The sequence below is a fragment of the Leuciscus leuciscus genome (assembly GCF_965113295.1).
Source record: "Leuciscus leuciscus genome assembly, chromosome: 22".
Taxonomy (NCBI): Eukaryota; Metazoa; Chordata; class Actinopteri; order Cypriniformes; family Leuciscidae; genus Leuciscus; species Leuciscus leuciscus.
Window position 1 is genome coordinate 4,347,489 of NC_138746.1, and position 19,656 is coordinate 4,367,144.

The window sequence follows — 19,656 nt, forward strand, 5'->3', positions numbered from 1 at the left end:
TAATGTATTAATAACATAAACTAACTATGAGCAAACACATTTTGTTACTGGATTTGTTAATCTTAGTTAATAATTGTTTGTTCATGTTATGTCACTGTCGGTGCATTAACTAATGTTAACAAATACAACTTTTGATTTTAATAATGTTTCAGTAAATGCTGAAATTAATATTAAAGGGATACTCATTTTACAACTCCCCCAGAGTTAAACAGTTGAGTCTTACCGTTTTCGAATCCATTCAGCCGATCTCCGGGTCTGGCGGTACCACTTTTAGCATAGCTTAGCATAATGAATTGAATCGGACAGGACCATTAGCATCTCTCTCAAAAAAATGACCAAAGAGTTTCGATATTTTTCCTATTTAAAACTGGACTCTTCTGTAGTTACATCGTGTACTAAGACCGACGGAAAATGTAAAGTTGCGATTTTCTAGGCTGATATGGCTAGGAACTATACTCTCATTCCTGCGTAATAATCAAGAAACTTTGCTGCCGTACCATGAGTCCAGCAGGCGTAATGATATGACGCAGCGCCTGAAAATAGTCCCCAGCTCGGTAACTTCCATCGTGACCGGGACTAAGTTTGTCTAACCTATTAGACCTATTTTCAGGCGCTGCGTCATATCATTATGCCTGCTGCACTCATGGTACGGCAGCAAAGTTTCTTGATTATTACGCAGGAATGAGTGTATAGTTCCTTAACTACCTAACTTATAAGTACCATGAGTCCAGCAGGCGTAATGATATGACGCAGCGCCTGAAAAGAGTCCCCAGCTCTGTAACTTGACCGGGACTAAGTTTGTCTAACCTATTAGACCTATTTTCAGGCGCTGCGTCATATCATTACGCCTGCTGGACTCATGGTACTGCAGCAAAGATTCTTGATTATTACGCAGGAATGAGAGTATAGTTCCTATCCATATCAGCCTAGAAAATCGCAACTTTACATTTTCCGTAGGTCTTAGTACACGATGTAACTACAGAAGAGTCAAGTTTTAAATAGGAAAAATATCGAAACTCTTTGGTCATTTTTTTGAGAGAGATGCTAATGGTCCTGTCCGATTCAATGATCTATGCTAAGCTATGCTAAAAGTGGTACCGCCAGACCCAGAGATCGGCTGAAAAGATTCGAGGTAAAACTCAACAGTTTAACTCTGTGGGAGTTGTAAAATGAGCCTATTTCCAAAAAAAAGTGGAGTATCCCTTTAACTAAGTGGAGTATCCCTAACCTTATTGTAAAGTGTTGATTTCATGATAGCTAACACTTTCATGCATATAATACATAGGCCTACATAAAATGTACAACATCAACAAAACTAAACATGAATTCCTCATAATAATTACCTTTTTGATTCTCACTGTTTTGTTTGGTAAAGTAAATAATATTTTGTAATATTATCATAATTTCCCTATTTTCGTTTGATGTGTTATGCATTCTAATTGTATTAATGTCTTTGCATAGAATGCCAAGGAAAGAAAGGATAAAAACAAAAACAAGGAATTATTTTTTGTGTGTGTGTGTGAATTACAGTAATAAAAAAATAAAAAAATATTATAACTGTTTACATACATACATTAAGGCAGGTAGGCTAATTTGGCACAATTTCATCTGTAGTAAGTCAGTCTGGTCACTAGGAACGAACTACAACCTTTGGAACATGAAAAAAAATAACACTTTTGGTGACTTGGTCACCTTTTTACTGTACAAGCAAGATATTGGCAGAAGCTCATATAGCCTACAGAAAGTCAATCTGCCCACTAGGCATTTACTATAAGCTTGTAAATATCGTTCATTTGAATGAATGATTGGACGTTTATATTTTTGGACTGTGAGTGGAATTTGCTGATGGTCCCTTTAGCAGTCTATAGGCGAATATGCAGCAAACTAACTTTACCACGCTACACAAGCTTCCTGTTCCGTTCAGTGCTTTGCTTCTGTTCAATGCATTGTTAGGCACGCACTGTCACTCTCACCACCACCTGTGAAATTCCAGCCGCGTTGTAAGTCTGTCTCTACTTTAATTAACTAAATTTAATTTTAAAAACGCATTATGGGGTTATGTGCCATGAGGTAATAAAAGTGTGTGTTTGTGTGCATAGGTGAAAAATAAAATAAAGGGTATTTTCCAATACTCTACCTCAGCAGAGGCAAGTAAAGTTATATGGCAGCATTGTTTTGTGCAGATGCTGTTTGTGTAGTAGGCTAGTCTACACTAAGGAAGCTTGTTTCCGCCACAAAATAAAAAAGGAAGAAGGTGATTGCGACGTGTTATCACACAGTTCTGAATTTTTTCCTATCTGCTGTTACTTTATATATTCTGAGAAGAAAAAAACAGAAATTTGACTTTTTACCTCCGATTTGTGTGGCTAAACTCACAAGTGCGAGTCAAAATAAGCATTGAGAGATTAGATTTAGATTGAGACATTTAAAAAAAAAGAATAATAATTATGAGAAACTTTATAAAAACTTGCTGACAGTATATACCGTTCTGAACTTGTTTAGCAAGCCCTTTTGTGAATGTTTTAGAATACGATGCATTTCTGATTTTTAAATGTATGTGTAGCCTATAGAAAGTGTTTTTCAGGATGGTGCAGATATATATGAAATCTTCAGAAAATGTTACGTTGGTGCAGGAAATTATTTTTTACCATTATAATCATATTATAATTTTCATTTGGTCATGTTTGCACAGGAGCCCCACCCACTCTGATTTAAAAAGATTCCAAACCGCTGTTATTCTACAGTGAATTTTCCACTGGGTTTGAAAGCACCAAAATGGCAGAATCTATCTTTGATCCTGAAAATCCTTTAAACTGCCCGATCTGTCTGAATCTGCTAAAGAACCCAGTGACTACATCTTGTGGGCACAGTTTCTGCGTGGACTGTATTAAGAGATGCTGGGATGTGGATAGAGGTGTTTACAGCTGCCCTACATGCAGGACGAAATTCAAGAAAAGACCAGCTCTCAGCAGAAGCACTGTGCTTGCTGATATTTTAGAGGGAATGAAGCTGGAAGATCCAGCTGGACCTGGAGACGTGACGTGTGATGTTTGCAAAGGAAGAAAAGTAAAAGCCATCAAGTCTTGTTTGGTTTGTATGGCTTCTTACTGCCAAACTCATGTTCATCCTCATTATGAGTCTAAAGCTTTTAAAAAGCACAAGCTGGTCAAAGCTTCCCCAAATCTACAGCATCAGATCTGCCCTCAACATCATAAAGCACTGGAGATTTACTGCTACAATGACCAGAAGTGTATTTGTGTAGTTTGTATGGGGAATCAGCACAGTGGACATAAAACAGTCTCAGCTGCAGCTGCAATGGCAAAAAAACAGGTACAGTAGGCATTTACTATAAGCTTGTAAATATCGTTCATTTGAATTAATGATTGGACGTTTATATTTTTGGACTGTGAGTGGAATTTGCCGACGGCCCCTTTAGCAGTCTATAGGTGAATATGCAGCAACTTTACTGCGTTACACAAGCTTCCTGTTCCATTCAGTGTTTGGCACTTTTGTTTGCTTCAGCATTTGTCACATGGCTGGTGACCCTCTTACTTAACAATGTCCAGACCTGAACCCCACTGAAATCCTCTGGAATGTAAGCAAGAGAGTTAAATAAAATTAATAAATATAATAAAATATTTAATAATTAATAAAATAAATAAAAATTAAATAAAGCCAAGCTGCTTAAATGCTTTCGCCAGGACTGGCATAAAGTCGCGTAACAGCAATGGGGATCATGCCAAGATGCGTGAAAGCTGTGATTGGAAATCAGGGTTATTCCACCAAATATTGATTTCTGAACTCTTCCTAAGTTAAAACATTAGTATTGTGTTGTTTAAAAATGAAGATGTTTTGAAGATGAACTTGTTTTGCAATATTCGAGGTCTGAAAACACTACATCTTTTTTCGTTATTTTGACCAGTTGTTATTTATGAAAATAAAAATGTTCTAAATGACAATATTTTTATTTGAAATTTGGAGGAAATGTTGTCAGTAGTTTGTATAATAAATGAAAAATGTTTGTTTTATTCAAACAGATAAAAATAAATAATAAATCAAGAGAAACTGCACATTTTTCAGAGGTCTCTAAGTAATTTTTATTGCAAAAACAAGATAATGAACAGCAGATTCATGCACAAATACAAATAAACTGATTGCATAAAGAACAGGGTTTTTATTGATTGTGAATTCATCCTCAGGAGAAACTGAAAATAAAAAAGAGGGATTTCATTCGGAAAACCAATGACATAGACAAGGAGATTCGGCAGTCTATGAAATATTTGGACTTTCATAAGGTATGCTCATTAAACCTGGAATATTTTAGAAATTTGCATGAATGTATGTACACTGCACAGTTATGTTTGTATCGTGGGATCAGGCTGGATATTATTAAATGGCCATCAAGATGAAGTCAGATGATGTCATACCAGCAGTGTCTAAAGCTAAACAGCAAAACCTTGACCTCGTGACACAAACAAGCAGCAATGTTTTCTGTCTTTACACTTTTTAGGACATCAACTAATTAATTGCTTAACTTATAGTTTACTCTGCATAATAAGGAAAAGGATTATGGATAGGAGAAAGTATTTTAACATAAAAAAAAAAAATCCACTAACATAGTATATTTTAGTTACTGTATATGATCTGTCATGTCAGTGTGTCAGAAGTTTGACGAAGTCGTGTGTGTTGTGACAGCGCTCTGCACGGGCAGCACTGGAGAACAGTGACCGAATCTTCACCGAGATCATCCGCTCCATTCAGAACAAACAAGCTGAGGTGAGAAAGAAGATCAGAGCTCAGAAGAACAAGGAAGTGCGAGATGTAGAGAATCACATACAGAGACTAGAGAAGGAGATTGTTAAACTACAGAAGGAGAAGTGTAAACTGAAGCCACTTTTACAAACTGAGGATCATGTTTATTTCTTCCAGGTAAACTTATTATTATCATTTTTTTATATTTTAGATTCTGTGTTGATTCTTGTTTTAAAGGTATTGTTTTTATATTCAATTGCAGAATTATGCTTCCTGTTCTACATTCACTCAGCGCAAAGCCTCACCCAGGAAGATTAATGACATCCAGACATTTGAGAATGTAGAGAAATCTGTATCTCACCTGAAGAAACAACTAGACAAACTCTGTGAAGAGCACATGGGCAAAATATCAAAGACAGGTGAAATAACAATGTCAAGAACGTCTCGGTTACATATGGTAACCCTCGTTCCCTGAGGGAGGGAACGGAGACGTACGCCGTGGTGACCGACGAATAGGAATCTCGCTGGAGAGGCCAATCTACTTCGAGTGAAACTAAAACAAGCCAAAACACATTGGCGTGCAATCATTTGCATCAGCTGTGCAGCCTCGCAGCGTGGGTATAATAAGCAGCTGGTGATGATTGCACTTCAGTTTTGTGCTGAGGAGCCAAGGCTGAAAAGCTGGTCGCCCCGGCAGGCAGCAGCAGATGTGGCGACGGGACGTACGTCTCCGTTCCCTCCCTCAGGGAACGGTGGTTACCATATGTAACCGAGACGTTCCCTATCGTCCGGTCACTATGACGTACGTCGTGGTGACCGACGAATAGGAATCCCTACCAAAGCGCCACAGCTGCTGCACCCCATCCAGCGCCCTGTGTAAGCCTCCACACCTTCTTGCCTGGAAGGACGATAGGAGAGGGCTTACACCGAGAGTATCTGTCACTGTTGTTCCGTGATAACCCATACAGTGAGATTATTGGATAACACTGGGAAAGCGTGCCCAATCTGAGGGAGGGGAACGCTGCGGGAGCCACATTCTTAAATAGAGTTATGTGGGAATACACCTATGGACTAACCCAAGGGTTGTACTGCATATGAAAAGTGGATGACTTAGCCCAAGGGAAAGACACAGGCTTCCATTAGGAGCAGCCGTGGAGAATATACACACATGGGATCCCCGTAGGGTCAACCATGTGGGACCCAGCCTAGACCCGGTTCTCAAGGATTCAGCGGATAAAGGCCTGGCACCGGACGCTCCGCCATGTCCGGGCCCGAGGCTGTTGGAGGACTCAACAGGTTTGACTCTGGAGCAATAAGGATGCACAGTAGGGTGCAGCCAGCCGACAGTTCCGGTACTCACAGTGCTTCTACCCGTTTAGGGTGAGAACACGGGAGGACACGGGCTCTACACGTAGGCTATAGTATCTAGCGAACGTATTAGGTGTCGCCCAGCCCGCAGCTCTACAGATATGTGCTAGCGAGGAGCCACGTGCCAGCGCCCAGGAGGATGCAACGCCTCTCGTGGAGTGTGCATGCAACCTGAGCGGGCAGGGCACGCCTTGAGCTTGGTAAGCCAAGGCGATGGCATCCACTATCCAGTGGGCCATCCCCTGCTTGGAGACAGCCTTTCCCTTCTGCTGGCCTCCGTAACAGACAAAGAGCTGGTCTGAGGTCCTGACGCTTTGAGTTCTGTCCACGTACATGCGCAGAGCGCGAAAGGGACAGAGCAAAGCCAGAGCTGGGTCTGCCTTCTCCAGGGGCAGCGCTTGCAGGTTCACTACCTGATCTCTAAAGGGAGTGGTAGGAACCTTGGGCACATAGCCAGGCCGGGGTCTCAGTACAACATGGTTGTCACCCGGCCCAAACTCTAGGCACGATTCTTCGACCGAAAATGCTTGCAGGTCCCCTACCCTCTTGATCGAGGCCAGTGCAGTCAGCAGCAAAGTCTTCAAGGAGAGAAGCTTTAAGTCTGCTGACTACAAAGGCTCAAAGGGAGCAACCTGAAGTGCTCGAAGCACCAGGGAAAGGTCCCAAGAGGATATGGAGGGGGAACGAGGAGGATATAAACGTCTCACCCCCCTAAGGAACCTGACGACCAGGTCGTGCTTTCCAACTGTTTTGCCAACTATGTGGTCATGATATGCTGAAATAGAAGCAGCATGTACTTTGAGGGTGGAGGGAGACAGCCTTTGCTCCAACCCTTGCTGCAAGAAGGAAAGCACTGACCCTATCGAACATCTTCGGGGGTCTTCTCTTCGAGAGGAACACCACTCGATGAACAGGTTCCACTTCAGGGCGTACGCACGTCTCGTAGACGGCGCTCGCGCAGAAGTGAACAGGTTCCACTTCAGGGCGTACGCACGTCTCGTAGACGGCGCTCGCGCAGAAGTGATGGTGTTAAGTACCTCTGGGGGTAAGTCACCTAGAACCTCCGCATCCCGTCCAGGGACCAGACATGGAGTTTCCAGAGGTCCGGACGCGGGTGCCATAGGGTGCCCTGTCTCTGAGTCAGAAGATCCTTCTTCAGAGGAATGGGCCAGGGAGGGACTGTCACGAGGAGCATGAGTTCTGGGAACCAAGTCCGGGTGGGCCAATAGGGAGCCACCAGAAGGACCTGCTCCTCGTCCTCCCTGACTTTGCACAGGGTCTGTGCAAGTAGGCTCACTGGGGGAAATGCATATTTGCGGAGGCCCCAGGGCCAGCTGTGTGGCAGTGCGTCCGTGCCGAGTGTTCCCTCGGTCAGGGAGTAAAACAACTGGCAGTGGGAGATCTCTGAGGAGGCAAACAGGTCTACCTGAGCCTCCCCGAACTCTCTCCAGATCAGCTGAACCGCCTGGGGGTGGAGTCCCCATTCTCCCGGGAGCACAGCTCGTGACAGCTCGTCGGCCACACGGTTGAGCACACCGGGGACATACATGGCTCGAAACGACCTCAGATGCTTCTGACTCCAGAGGAGGAGATGGCGGGCGAGTTGCGACATGCGACGGGAGCGTAGACCACCTTGACGGTTGATGTACGCAACGGTATCAGTGATGTCCGTACGGACCAGTACGTCTCTGCCCTGTAGCGTCCTCTTTAAGCGGCTCAGAGCGAGACATACTGCTAGCAACTCGAGGCATTTGATGTGCCAATGCAGTTGGGGGCCCGTCCACACCCCTGACACTGCATGCCCGTTGTACGTGGCACCCAAGCCGGTGGCAGAGGCATCTGTGAATACCACACCATGCCTGGACACCTGTTCCAAGGGGACTCCTGCCCGAAGGAACGAGGGGTCTGACCACGGGCTGAAGGTCTGGCGGCACGCCGGTGTGATTGTCACCCGGTGAGTGCCGTGATGCCACGCCCATCTCGGGCCTCAGCCGTGAAGCCAGTGCTGAAGCGGTCTCATATGGAGCAGCCCGAGCGGAGTTACTGCTGCTGCCGCCACCATATGCCCCAGGAGCCTCTGAAAGAACTTCAGTGGGACCGCCATCCTGCCTTTGTACGTGTTCAAGCAGTTCAGCACCGACTGAGCGGGTTGCTCTGTGAGGCACGCTGTCTGTGCGACCGAATCCAACTCCATACTGAGACATGGGCATCGGCTGCTCTCACTGTAGTGGAGTGGATGGCCTGAAACTTGGGGGGACGCCGGGCGAACTGAATTGCATAGCCGAGCCTGATAGGCTGTCCGAATGAGCCAGCTAGACGGACTGGGGAGCGCTAACCAGGCTCGTAGAGAACGTGCAAGCGGGACCAAAGGGACCGTAGGCATACCCAGAGTGGGGCAGCGAGGTGGAACACAGGGGCTCGGCTCGGGAGGCTCTCTCTGGGAGGCAGCCCGTAGTGGAGTCTGACTGTGCTGTGCAACACTTACATGGTTCCACGGGGCAGGAGGTGCAGGAGGCGGCTTGGTTGCGTTCTCGAACTGCACACTGCTGGCCGCTGGCGATAGAAGAGGCGGATGAGAGTGGTAAGGATTCTCTCCCCCCACTGCTCTCCTGGCCCTCTTCGGACCCAGAGATGGAAGAAACTGCTCTTTTATTGAAAATTTGGGTACCACTGGTTTTGAGGCCAGCAGCAGAACAAAAACAAAAGGAAAATGAGGATTTTCCACCCAGCCCTCTTCCGGGGGATAGATCGACCGATGCGGTCATCGTCTCCTGGAGAGCAGTCCCTTCCATCTCTGGGTCGCTCGTCTTAGGGCCACTTTTTTCTGGCTTTGCCGCCGTTCTTGGCGGGGGCGTGGACGGGTGGGGTGGCCTGCCTGCGACTGGCTCCACGGTGCCGTTTCGATGGAGGCTGCTGCTGCGGCGCGGGAGCAGGGGCAGACGCTGGAGGCTGCCCTCTGCGACAAGCAGACTGAGGAGCCGCAGGCGGTGGGGTGGAGGCAGCAGCTGGCCGTCGCGGCAGGATTTGTTTGATGGCCTCAGTCTGCTTTTGTACAGCCGAGAACTGCGGCGCGTAGTCGAAGAGGCTGGTCTGGGACACGGGGGAGTTAAGGATCCGGAGCTTGTCGGTCTCCCTCATGTTGGCCAGACACAGCCAGAGATGGCGTTCCTGGACCACCAAGGTGGACATTGCACGACCCACTGACCGCGCGGTCACCATCGTCGCACGAAGCGCGAGGTCCGTCGCGATGCAAAGTTCGTGGAGAACTTGGGGATCATGACCACCCTCGTGCAGGTCCTTCAGTGCCTTGGCCTGATGGACCTGCAGCAGCGCCATGGCGTGCACGGCAGAGGCAGCTTTCCCACAGGCCTTGTAAGCCTTGCCGGTTAAATCCGACGAGTATTTACAGGCCCGGGAAGGAAGACACGGTTCTCCGCGTCAAGTGGAGTTAGGGCACAGTTGCATAGCAACCGGTGGGATATGTTGCCAGTTCCAGTTCCACTGGTGGGATATGCGTGTATCCCTTAGCCGCCCCGCCATCAAGGGTGGTGAGGGAGGAGGAGCCACCAGAACAGTTCCTGGCAGTAAAAGGTGCCCTACACGTCCCCGTAAGCTCCTCATGCACTTCCAAGAAAGGCACTGGGATGGGTTGCTGAGAACCAGCGCTCGCCACCCTGAGATATCAATTGTCCAACCTCGAGGGTTCGGTACACGGTGGGGGGTTCCACACGAGTTCGACCCCATTGGCGGCCCGGGAAAGCAAGGCCATCATCTCCGGGTCCGTCTCGGGCACCGCTGACACACCCGAAGGAGTCGTCATCTGCGGAGAAGTCTGACCCACCCTCCGATGCAGCGATCGACATCTGGTCGTCGCGGGGAGCACCAAAGGAGACAACCGGTACACACCTCGGGGATGGTCCGGCTTCTCCAATGGCGGCTCAACTGGCTGCAGAGCGTGAGAGGGGTGAGGGCTCCTAGGGGGTTGGTTCCCCGAAGGAGGGGACCGTAATCCTCAGGTCTCCCATGTCACTGCCCGAAGCAACCCTCTGAGGAGGATTGGATCGAGGCAGAGGCACAGGGACTCCGCCCCTTTGCAGGAACGAGAGTCTCGACCGCAGCTCCGCGATGGTCATCTTCCCACAATGGGTACATGACTCATCCACAAAAGCTGCCTCAGCGTGTTCAATGCCCAGACACACAAGGCAGCGATTGTGACCATCCCCAGGTAACGACCGCATCCAGAAACACACAGATAGAATGTCATCTTTAAAAAGACGCATTCTATCTGTGTAAGCTCTTTTAGGGACTGCTCTCACTGGTGCTGAAGCACGCAGGGGAATGGTCACCGCGAACCCAGACAGGAATGTGCACCTGTCTGTGCGCTGTCTCTCTCTGCTGGTTTTACCAATGGCTCTGCCGGCCATTGAGCACTCAGGCACACCTTACCAGCTGTGATAACAGCTTTTTTTTTCTTTTCTCAATTGACAAAAAAAAAAAAAAGGGAGAGAGAGAGAGAGAGAGAGAGAGAGAGAGAGAGAGAGAGAAAAGACAGCTTGCGCTGCTGTGCTGTCACGCCCGCACCGAAGATGGAGAGGTCCAGAAAGGCTTGTCTTTTTTTAAGTCACTCTAGTAGAGAGCATCGAAGTGCTTGGCTCTGAAGCAAAAAGCTGAAGTGCAATCATCACCAGCTGCTTATTATACCCGCGCTGCGAGGCTGCACAGCTGATGCAAACGCCAATGTGTATTGGCTTGTTTTAGTTTCACTCGAAGTAGATTGGCCTCTCTAGCGAGATTCCTATTCGTCGGTCACCACGGCGTACGTCATATTGACCGGACGATAGGGAACTATTCTGCTTTTTAAAGGTACTAAATTTGTACCTTTGTACCAACTTTTCATCTGTATCAAATCTACCGAGTGGTCTCATATAATGTACTACAGGTACAGTAAGCAACCAAAAAGTACAAGTACAGTGTGTTGTCTCAACTTAGGGCGTTTTTCCACTGGGTTTGTTTGCTGCGGTCCGAACCCGAGTGCGCTAGTTCCCGGCGCCCCCCGCAGCGTTGGTCTGGTTTCACACTCAATTAGTTGTATCGAACCCAGGTGCGTTTGCAGTGATCTTACGTCATCGCAAACGCACACGGAAAACGCATGGAGAATACAACTCGACTGAGCATAGCTGTAATTTGTCTGTTTTTTTGGTGCTATTATGCACAACATAGTGAGAGACAACTACGTTTATGTTCATTACATGGTGTAATTCAGCACATATCCAGGGGACGCCGTGTTTCTGCTGCTCGCAGAAGATTTTTCACTGATGCGACAATGATACGCATGCGCGGGATAGTATACTTCCTGAACAAGCACGCACCCGAGTCCGTGTTGCTTGCACATTAACGCGAACCGCGCCACGGTTCGGGAGCAACCGAGCTCAGACCACCTCCTCCAGGTAGTCTCGGGTTCGGTACTCTAGTGCGCACCCGGGTCCGATGACAGCGTTCACATTAGCGATTTTTCATGCAAACCGTGCCCCGGTCCGCACTAAACTGCCAGTGTGAAAGCGCCCTTTATCTATAAATAAATCTATATAATGGAACAGTTTGAGATGGAGTGCTTATTAGCCGCGAAATTCACCACAACATTGGAGACAGAGACTGTATAATGTCCTGTTATAAATGAGAGAAAACACATCGCTGTGGGAATGTTGACTGAAAACTGTTCCTCAAATGTTGTATAACATTGTCATCTGACTGATGCAGTGAATTCCCACATAATGTAAGTGAATATTGTATATCTGTCTTCATAGTTGCTGATGTCCAAATATTTAAAAACAGGTTCCAGAGCAGTAAGTACACTTTTCTATCAGAAAACCCCCCTTTTTTTTTTTTTTTTACATAACATCATTCAATACTAAAGGCCATAGGTTGTTCAAAGATGCTCACATTATACTTAGCAAATAACTGTCATGTTTTAGTTCTTTACTCACGGAAACATGCATGTTTTATTTTAATTTTTTTAGATCAAGATTACCATCTGTTGCTGAAGGAGATGGATTCGTAAGTGTATTTATGAATTTTAAACCACACTTTTCATGCTAATCTTTTTTTTTTCTTTTTTTTTAAACTGATAGCAGTGGCTGAGGTATTTATTAATCATAGATATTTCCTGTCATCATGTATTATCACTTAGATCTCGTCTAAGACATGTTAACTCTAACACACAGCCATAATCGTTTTATTGCTTTAATAAAACAGCATTACGAGAAAAGACTTTAATATTTTAATAATAACAATAATCAAATCTTCCATTAATGAAATTAGTGCATTCATATAATATGAAATAGTTTTGTGGTTATGTGGTTGTGTCTTTGTGTTTAATTAACCCTTGAATGTGAAACATCATTTTACAGCCTGTTTGTCAGCTTTAATGTTTCAGTTATCACATCTGTGCATATTTTCTGTAGTTGATTTAGCAACTAATCTTTTCTATGTAAAAACTTATTTCTAAAAAATATGATTGTTTGAATATGACCTTGATTGCAGTGACGAGGATTCGGAATCGGATACGGAATCGGATACAGAATCGGATTCGGAATGGGAATGATAGACTGCATCTACCAAAGGACCTTGTTACTGAATGGGTAGATTGTTATATTAGCATAACACTTATATGGCTATAAAACTATTGCTCAGTTACTCAGTAAATCTTTCTGTGTGATAATTATGAAAAACATTTGAACAAAACAATGGATTTTTTGGAATGGCTCATTGACTAATTAACCCTGTTATGTTTGGAGGTGCCATACAAAATATTGTCAAATTCCAGCACTAGGTGGTGCTATAACAGTAATGTTCTCATAGTTCTGCAATTATGATGAAGGAAGTTGAAATTCACCCTGCTATTTCTTTGTTATTCATGTGTAAACACAAACTTATCTGTCCAGAGATCATCTGTACATATCAACAAAAAATTAAATGCTCAAATTTCAACTGTTAAGCAATTTCAATAGTAAGATAATAATGATATTATAATTATATTTAAGTTGAGTATAACACAAATATAATTATAAGATAATATAAATATATCATATTTGTTTTAGTGTCTTCAATTCTTTTTTTTTTTCTTTTTTTTATAAAGGAATGTATATATATTTTTTACTTTAACTCAGGAACTATATGGTTGAAATATATAGATTGTTGCTCTCAAGTCACATAATTTCCATTTTTGCCTTTGGAAAATTAAAAATATCTTAGTAACAATCGGACTGTTTAGCTGTTTTTCTTGCATATTTGAATGAACTTCACTTGGGTTAAACACGGTCAATAATTCCACTCAAACATTAAAAACCCCTAAAAATGCAGTAACTAACCTGACCCATCAAGAGCAGCAGGGCAACACTCTCTGAGGACAAGCTAGTGTGATCACAAAACCATTTGAACTCCATTCACTGCTGTATTAGTGCTAATAAAATACAATTCAAGATAAAGAACAAGCTACTCCATATTCACAGATTTAGAGAAAGTGATATTTAATGTTTGTTGTGTTGGTGTCGTAATCTGAACGCAAGGGTAAAACACTTAAGTACTTTCATCCTACAGGATCTTAAACTGATAGTTCAACCAAAAATGAAAATTCTGTCATCATTTACTCACCCTCGTGTTGTTACAAACACAGTTGACAGGTTTGGAACAACTTGAGGATGAGTACATGATGACAGAATTTTCCTTTTTGGGTGAACTATCAAATGACTTTTGCTAAAAAAAAAAGTTATCTTTGTCCAAATGGTATGAAACTTTCTACGGCTCTCAACACTTTCTAGATATACAAAAAAAAAAAAAAAAAAATTGGAATGATATCTGTTATGTTAGCATGAAAAAAATAATGACACTAGTTGTCTTCGGGGTCCCTGGAGGCCCCGCAATGTAAATATACAAAATTCATCATCAAAATCAGAAACAACGCTGAACACAGAAATAAAGTGCCACACTTCCAACAAATGCAAAAAACATCCACAATGCAAAATTATCATGCTCTCACGCACACACACACACACACACACACACACACACACACACACACACAGAGGAATAAATAATAAATAAATAAAAACTGCTCTCTAATAATTTGTCACATAAAATAGTCCAAAATGCGGAACCACCAAAAAAATGTATTTGGTGACACTGACACATCGACAATGTGAACACACACAGAGAGAGAGAGAGGGAGAGAGAAAGAGACAAAAGTTACTGCTTTATTTGCTCATTTGTTATGCTGTTCAGTTCATTGCATTTTGATGTTTATGTCATGTATTTGTACTCAATATATAATATAACTGTATATATCTGTTCTGTTACAGTTAGTAACTGAAGTGTAGATTACATTTGTACAATTATATGAAAAAAAAGAAGATTGAAATAAATGATTAACTCTAAAAATTCAACTTTTATCTTTTTCAGGTTTGATTCTAATCATAATGTAACATTACTGAAAAAAAACTAAATTTCAGTACAAAAAAATGCTAAACTTAAATGCTAAATGTTAGAATTGTGATTTCATAATATTTAGATATGAATCCAACTATATGTTTGAAAGCTTGTAAAATATATGCTATCTTCATTTATAGTAAATTCTAACGTTCTCATGTCATTCCAAACTTGTATGACTAGCATTCTTCTGTGGATCTCAAGAGCTTTTTAGTATTGCTGTAACTTCTGAAGAATGCTGGACTTCATTGTCTTGTACACACACACACACAAAAAAAAATCATTTAAACTTAAATTACATTAAACTAACTTAAAAAACGAGTTAATGTTGTATGACTTATTAAAGTTCAAAGTTGCTTATTTTAATGTTTAAAGCATTGTAAAAATATGTTGTCATTTTTTGTTCCACAGTAATATAAATGCATACAATATGAGGGAAATCATTTAATTTGCCCAAAAATAAGTAAATTGTACCTTTAATAATGTGATGGCATGTAATACTTTGACATTTCTGTCTTTCAGTTTCTTCGTGTGAATTAACATCCTTTTTTTTTTCGTCTGAAAGATCTTGAATGTCAGTCAGCTCAATGTGCATCGCAATTCTTTGTTCAATTCAAAACATGTTCTTTGTGATAATGAAGGTGTTTGATATTGTTTTTAATAAAATAAAATAAAATCATTTCAGAAAAACAAACAAACACAAGGGGGGTCAAACATTTATTTGGCCTAACATCTTATTAACACTTGGAAATGTTAGCAAAATAAAGAGTCAGAAAATGTATGTACAGAGACTTAACAGAACAAAAATATATATTTGATAAAAGCAGTGGTTTAATTCCCCTTTGTCCTAAACTTTGAAATGTGTAGCTAGATCTGATTAAAACTGTAAAACATCATTAAAAACAGACTACGGTAAGACTAAAACCTATATTCACTCGCCCAGATCTTCTGACACCCTACAGTCTTCAGGGCTAAAAATTGGAATGTAGAGCTATTTAAACACTTTTTAAAAAGATTTTTGTTGTTGTTGTTGTTTTTTGTTTTGTTTTACATTGTCCTTTAACCAACTCTTAAGAGGACAATTTGTCATTTCACTCATCAGCCCTGAAAAATCAGGGATCGGGTGAAGTTTAAAAGAGAAAAATGACTGAAAAGTTTGTGAACAGGGAGCCACGCTCTTCCATCCGCTGCTTTTCCTCTGAGGCGGTAAATCCATCAGTCATCAATCCATACACAGAGCATTACAGGCCCCATTCCCAACAACGCTCTTGACGTGCGGGACCCATGGACTGACTCGGGTCAGGAACACACCACTGAATAGTGACCGTTATCAGCAAAGGTGGTAAAAGAACTTGGATTCTCTGTGGTATTGCTGTAACTGTAAGATTGTGGCTCAGGTCTCATATATTTATATATATTTATATATTTCAATCTCAAAAAGGAAAAAAAAGGATAAAAATAAACAGTCTAGGTTGCCACAGAGAAGTGAGGTAACATGAAAAGGAGGTATTGGGAAATTTCACCTGAAGTAAGTCAGTCTGGTCAGTACAAGGGGGTTATCCAGCACCCAGAAACCGTACCTTCCCTGGGGGCTGCCATTGGTTAGCAAGCCATCACCTGCTGTTAGCATTCCATTGACTCCCATTCGTTTTGGCGTCACTTTGACAGCGAATTACTTTACATCTGAGACGTTTAAAGACTATATATTTATATATTTCAATCTCAAAAAAGGATAAAAATAAACAGTCTAGGTTGCCACAGAGAAGTGAGGTCCCTCTGTAGCCGGGTCCGAGGTTGTGGTGTGGTCTCTTCAGCAGGGGAGGGGCTATCATCAGATTTTAGGCTTGTTCGACTTGAACCGGCGCTGCACAGACCGATCGGTGAATGACATCAAAGTACCGCGCGATCGAATAGAAAGTAGACGGCTCCTTATGCTTTTGAATTGCTCTCGCGGTACTTTGATGTCATAAACCGATCGGTCTGTGCAGCGCCGGTTCAAGTCGAACAAGCCTATTGTAGTCTCCTCTGTGGGCGCGGCTTCTGTTTCCTGGGCGGGCTCTTCTGCTTTAGGCTCCTCCTCTGCTTTAGTCTCCGCCTCTGGCTTTGGCTTCGCCTATATAAAATATAGATTGAAATAGTGATTCTCCTAATGTAGTACAATGCAAATCTACAGGACCGGGCAGTTCAGTCTGTGAAGTTTAACTGATCACAACTCCAAGGTTCCTAGCTGTCCTGGAAGGAGTTATGGTTGACAAACCTGGCTGAATGGAGAAGTTGATGAAGTGTTGGGTTGGTCGAGACCACAAGTAGTTCTGTCTTCGCAAGGTTGAGTTGAATGTTGTGGTCCTTCATCCAGCAAGAAATGTCTGTCAGGCAGGCTGAGGTGCGAGCAGCTACCGTTGGATCATCTGGCTGGAATGAGAGGTAGAGATGTGTGTCATCAGCATAGCTGTGATAGGAAAAAACATGTTTCTGAATGACAGATGACAGTGAGGACTGACATGTAGAAGGAGAAGAGAAGTGGTCCAAGCACTGAGCCCTGAGGCACCCCAGTAGCTAGATGTTGCAATGTAGACACCTCACCCCTCCAAGACACCCTGAAGGACCTACTTGAGAGGGAAGACTTGAACCATTGGAGTGTGGTACCTGAGATGCCCTTCGCCTTGAGGGTTGACAGGAGGATCTGGTGGTTAACTGTGTCAAAAGCTGCAGACAGATCCAGCAAGATGAGTACTGGGGATTTGGAAGCTGCTCTTGCCAGTCTCAGAGAATGGAGGGAAACATGAAAAGGAGGTATTGGGAAATTTCACCTGAAGTAAGTCAGTCTGGTCAGTACAAGGGGGTAATCCAGCACCCAGAAAGCGTACCTTCCCTGGGGGCTGCCATTGGTTAGCAAGCCATCACCTGCTGTTAGCATTCCATTGACTCCCATTCATTTTGGCGTCACTTTGACAGCGAATAACTTTACATCTGAGACGTTTAAAGACTCCATTTATCCATTGTTTATTTCTAAAGAAACACGACAATGTATAAAATGCTCCATTACCTTGTATCTTACGTTATGTCCCCGTAGAAGCAGTTTTTGTAAAAATAGGCTAACGATTGCATCATAACCACGCGGCTCTCTGTCGTACAGTAGAGAAATTACCGTATGGACAGGAGGAGAAGCTCGCGAGCAATCGGGGGGACATGGAGGCATAAAGACCGATAAAGTCAAGGGAGAAGCCCATAGAGAGTCATAAAGTTGCTCCTGCTCCTAACTCACGCTCTCCGTCTCTGCAAGATTCGGAAGGGAATGATTCAGATTTCTCTTGGCACAGCTACTAGAAGACTTACAACTGTCAGACAGGTTGCTCACGTCACATCTACGTCGTCAAGCTCAGTTTGAGTCTGCGCTGTACGCGTTGCTCAGCCATCAGGAAGTGGGTCAGTAGGAACATACTACAATCTTTGGAACATGAAAAAAGAAAAAACTTTCGGTAAATTACAGTAATTTCTAAAATAAATTGTTTACTGTACTACTAGTTCTACTAGTCCAGTCATTTTATGAAAAAAGGTTTAACAAATTGCAACAGAAGCAAACTCAACTGATTTTGTATCCTCAACATGTCCTGAGTAAGGAAAAAAATGCCCCGAAGAATCCCATTAGGGGAAGTTTTGAAAAAGACCCAAATATAAACTATTCATACGCCTATTCATTCTTTTTCTCACGTGAATAGGGTAAAAAATTTAACCTTTAGATATCACCATGAAAATTACTGTTCCATTCAGTTCCATTCAGACCTTAACAATAAGTATTACTGTTGTGTGTCAACAAGATTCAACAAGACACTTTCACCTGGCTATACCCAATGTTTAGACCTGTTGTGGTATTTATGCAAATTAGCACATACGTAATTAGAATATGCACCGTTTGTCCATGTTAACCAACAATTTCCAAAAACTTGTAATACATTTTTTTGTTTGTCTTGATGTAAGTAATCAACTCAGTAATTTTCATGGTGATATCTAAAGGTTAAAATGTTTACCCTATTCACTTGAGAAAAAGAATGAGTAGGCGTATGAATAGGCAATATTTGGGTCTTTTTCGAAACTTTCCCCGAATGGGATTCTTCTGGGCTTTTTTTTTTTTTTCTTACTCAGGACATATTGAGGATACAAAATCAGATGAGTTTGCTTCTGTCACACCTAGGAGTAAGAAAGAGAAGGGCTTTAAATTATATATTTCGAGCTACATCGACAACTTTGAGGGTGAGTATTCTTTCATATCATGCGAAATACGACTTGTGAATCGGTTTCTAAAATCGTTGTCTTCGTTTCTGAGAAAATTAATTTTAATAAAGTATTGCCACTAGTATACTTTGCTATAGAACGTGCTATGTGGAAATAAAGATGCTGGCTGAGATTCTGCCGGAAATACGTCAGCAGCATCCCTCCCTGTCTCTCTCTTGAAACCAACACGGAAGTGAATTAAACGGCAATTCATCAACTGGCTTGAGGCTGGCTGCAAAAGTGAGTCAAATCTGCATCTCCCCCATGTTGAAATGCCCAACTTTACAGCAGAAAAAAACATGTTTACAGCCTGAAGCAAAAAGTGGTCTATACAGCTAATTTTGCCCTTCATGACAACTGTGAGGGGGGTGATTTTTTTTAATTATAACTCATCCGTTTAAATTATATTAAGCCTTAAATTTCTGCATAATTAAGGGTGTGTCCACTTTTGAGTGACAGGTGGATCCCCGCTGCTGTGGTCATTAGTCATCATTAGCCGTTTGTCTGCTGTCTGTTAGCCGTCACATTACCTCAGCTCATTGTCTGACTGTAAAAATAAATACATTCGGGAGTGACACGCTGCCAAGATGGCGACGGTCGGCTACGCCCACTTTAGGCTTCAAAAACAGGCGGGTAATATATCGACCGGAAGTTGAAGCCGGCCGCGTGCCGCCATCTTGTAGCAGAACTTCACTTGCGTTAGCATTTCCATTGACTCCCAATCATTTTGGCGTCACTTTGACAGCGAATAACTTTACATCTGAGGCGTTTAAAGACTCTATT

At 43.0% G+C, this 19,656-nt stretch overlaps 2 protein-coding genes across 3 annotated transcripts in view; both read left to right on the forward strand.

Moving 5' to 3' along the window:
• The window catches only part of LOC309486202 (tripartite motif-containing protein 29-like), a 34,992-nt gene extending 19,299 nt beyond the window's left edge, over nucleotides 1–15,693 (forward strand). For both annotated transcript variants that reach the window (XM_082153453.1, XM_082153454.1), the window contains one exon: nucleotides 12,763–15,693. The gene's annotated coding sequence lies outside the window, so the exon portion shown is untranslated. The remainder of the gene's footprint in view (nucleotides 1–12,762) is intronic.
• Nucleotides 1,885–15,693, forward strand: LOC309486201 (tripartite motif-containing protein 29-like). The gene is made up of 8 exons (XM_082153452.1): nucleotides 1,885–2,000; nucleotides 2,693–3,330; nucleotides 4,200–4,295; nucleotides 4,696–4,929; nucleotides 5,015–5,171; nucleotides 11,925–11,963; nucleotides 12,138–12,174; nucleotides 12,661–15,693. Exons 2-8 carry the CDS (start codon nucleotides 2,776–2,778, stop codon nucleotides 12,719–12,721), a joined length of 1,179 nt encoding a protein of 392 aa, XP_082009578.1. The 5' UTR covers nucleotides 1,885–2,000; nucleotides 2,693–2,775; the 3' UTR covers nucleotides 12,722–15,693.
• Nucleotides 15,694–19,656: the final 3,963 nt, after the last annotated feature.

What these genes read in the sequence shown, in the direction of transcription:
- LOC309486201 (XM_082153452.1), top strand. Translation starts at nt 2,776, where the DNA reads ATGGCAGAATCTATCTTTGATCCTGAAAATCCTTTAAACTGCCCGATC. An exon ending in GGGCAAAATATCAAAGACAG is followed by an intron (nt 5,172 to 11,924) that starts GTGAAATAACAA and finishes CTGTCTTCATAG; the next exon opens with TTGCTGATGTCCAAATATTT. An exon ending in TAAAAACAGGTTCCAGAGCA is followed by an intron (nt 11,964 to 12,137) that starts GTAAGTACACTT and finishes TAATTTTTTTAG; the next exon opens with ATCAAGATTACCATCTGTTG.